Below are 1757 nucleotides of genomic sequence, written 5' to 3' on the forward strand. Positions count from 1 at the left end.
CCTGCTGTGTTCTGATCTGGATGTGAACAGACCCAACCCACCGCCAAAGAGAGGGTTCTTCTACAGGCTGTTCAGACGAGAGGCAAGTGGTGCTAGCTCTCCTCCCGCCCCTGCCGCCGCCGTGAGAGGTGGTGGGGGTTAAGGTACTTCCCTCTTCCTCCATCTTTCTTTTCTTCTTCTGTACCTCTGGTCTTCTGGTCTTTACCACTTTCTTCTCTGGTTGAAGGCTCTGTGTGCGTGAGTTTCTTCTCTGGTTGAAGACTCTCTGCTTGTGTTTCTTCTCTGGTTGAAGACTCTCTGCGTGTGTTTATTCTCTGGTTGAAGACTCTCTGCGTGTGTTTCTTCTCTGGTTGAAGACTCTCTGCGTGTGTTTATTCTCTGGTTGAAGACTCTCTGCTTGTGTTTCTTCTCTGGTTGAAGACTCTCTGCTTGTGTTTCTTCTCTGGTTGAAGACTCTCTGCGTGTGTTTATTCTCTGGTTGAAGACTCTCTGCGTGTGTTTCTTCTCTGGTTGAAGACTCTCTGCTTGTGTTTATTCTCTGGTTGAAGGCTCTCTGCTTGTGTTTCTTCTCCGGTTGAAGACTCTCTCTGCTTGTGTTTCTTCTCTGGTTGAAGAGTGTTGTTTTAACCCAGTCAGTTGGTTCAGCAGGAAGTCCAGTTGATAAAGCAGGAAGTCCCGTTGATTAGGCCTAACTAAGTGTTGAGTCTGTGTGACTACATCTCTGTATTAACTACATGTGTAGCCTAACTGACCCAGAATCAGTTCTTAATGGCAGCAGCAGGTAGCGTGGCGCTTAAGAGCGTTGGGCAAGTCACCGAATGTTTGCTGGTTCGAATCCCTGAGCCGACTAGGTGAAAAATCAGTCGATGTGTCCTCGAGGGGGATGTTTTAGTTGTTAACCCTAACCCTAAGAAGACACTTAACCCTAAATGCTCCTGTGAGTCTCTCTGATAAGAGCGTTCGCTAAATGACTTGAATGTAAATAATGGCTGAAAGATTATACAGCACACCTACGGCTGATCTAGGGTCAGTTATTAATGGTCTCATAAAACCTGTTGAAAATATTCAACAACCTCTGACTGATTCAGAGTCTGTTTTTAAAGGTAGTGAAAAGTTACATTACAGCCTTATGCTAAAAAATTTACTGTATGTAACCTAACTGATCCAGAATCAGTTTGTAAAAGATGAAGAGCCCATTGATCCTATGTAACGGCTTATTTAACTGTTCCCAGGTCTGTTTAAAGAGTGGCTACGAAGACGAAGAGCACGAGGAGCCTTCCCGACTTTAAACCACTCCTGCTCTCCCTCTTCCTCCTTCTGCTCTCCCTCCTCCTCCTCGTCCTCCTCCTCCTCCTGCTCTCCCTCCTCCTCTCCCTCCTCCTCCTCCTGCTCTCCCTCCACCTCCTTCTGCTCTCCCTCCTCCTCCTCCTCCTCCTCCTCCTGCTTTCCCTCTCCCTCCTCCTCCTCCTGCTCTCCCTCCTCCTCCTCCTCTCCCTCCTCCTGCTCTCCCTCCTCCTCCTCCTGCTCTCCCTCCTCCTGCTCTCCCTCCTCCTCCTCATCCTCCTCCTGCTCTCCCTCCTCCTGCTCTCCCTCCTCCTCCTCCTGCTCTCCCTCCTCCTCCTCCTGCTCTCCCTCCTCCTCCTCATCCTCCTCCTCCTCTCCCTCCTCCTCCTCATCCTCCTCCTCCTCTCCCTCCTCCTCCTCTCCCTCCTCCTCCTCCTCCTCTCCCTCCCCCTCCTCCTCCTCCTCCTCCTCCC

General features: G+C 50.5%; 1 protein-coding gene across 4 annotated transcripts in view; it reads left to right on the top strand.

Moving 5' to 3' along the window:
- The window catches only part of LOC110518749 (G protein-coupled receptor kinase 6), a 75261-nt gene extending 73876 nt beyond the window's left edge, over positions 1 to 1385 (top strand). For 3 of the 4 annotated variants that reach the window (XM_036934289.1, XM_036934291.1, XM_036934292.1), the window contains 2 exons: positions 1 to 143; positions 1233 to 1364. The exon at positions 1 to 143 is cut by the window's left edge and continues 50 nt beyond it. In XM_036934289.1, coding sequence (XP_036790184.1) covers positions 1 to 142 — 142 coding nt within the window. In that variant the 3' untranslated portion in view covers position 143; positions 1233 to 1364. Of the gene's footprint in view, positions 144 to 1232 lie in introns of all 4 variants that reach the window. The other variant, XM_036934290.1, reaches the window with a different exon arrangement.
- The last annotated feature ends 372 nt before the right edge of the window (positions 1386 to 1757 follow it).

The sequence above is a fragment of the Oncorhynchus mykiss genome, chromosome 10 (genome assembly GCF_013265735.2).
Source record: "Oncorhynchus mykiss isolate Arlee chromosome 10, USDA_OmykA_1.1, whole genome shotgun sequence".
NCBI lineage: Eukaryota > Metazoa > Chordata > Actinopteri > Salmoniformes > Salmonidae > Oncorhynchus > Oncorhynchus mykiss.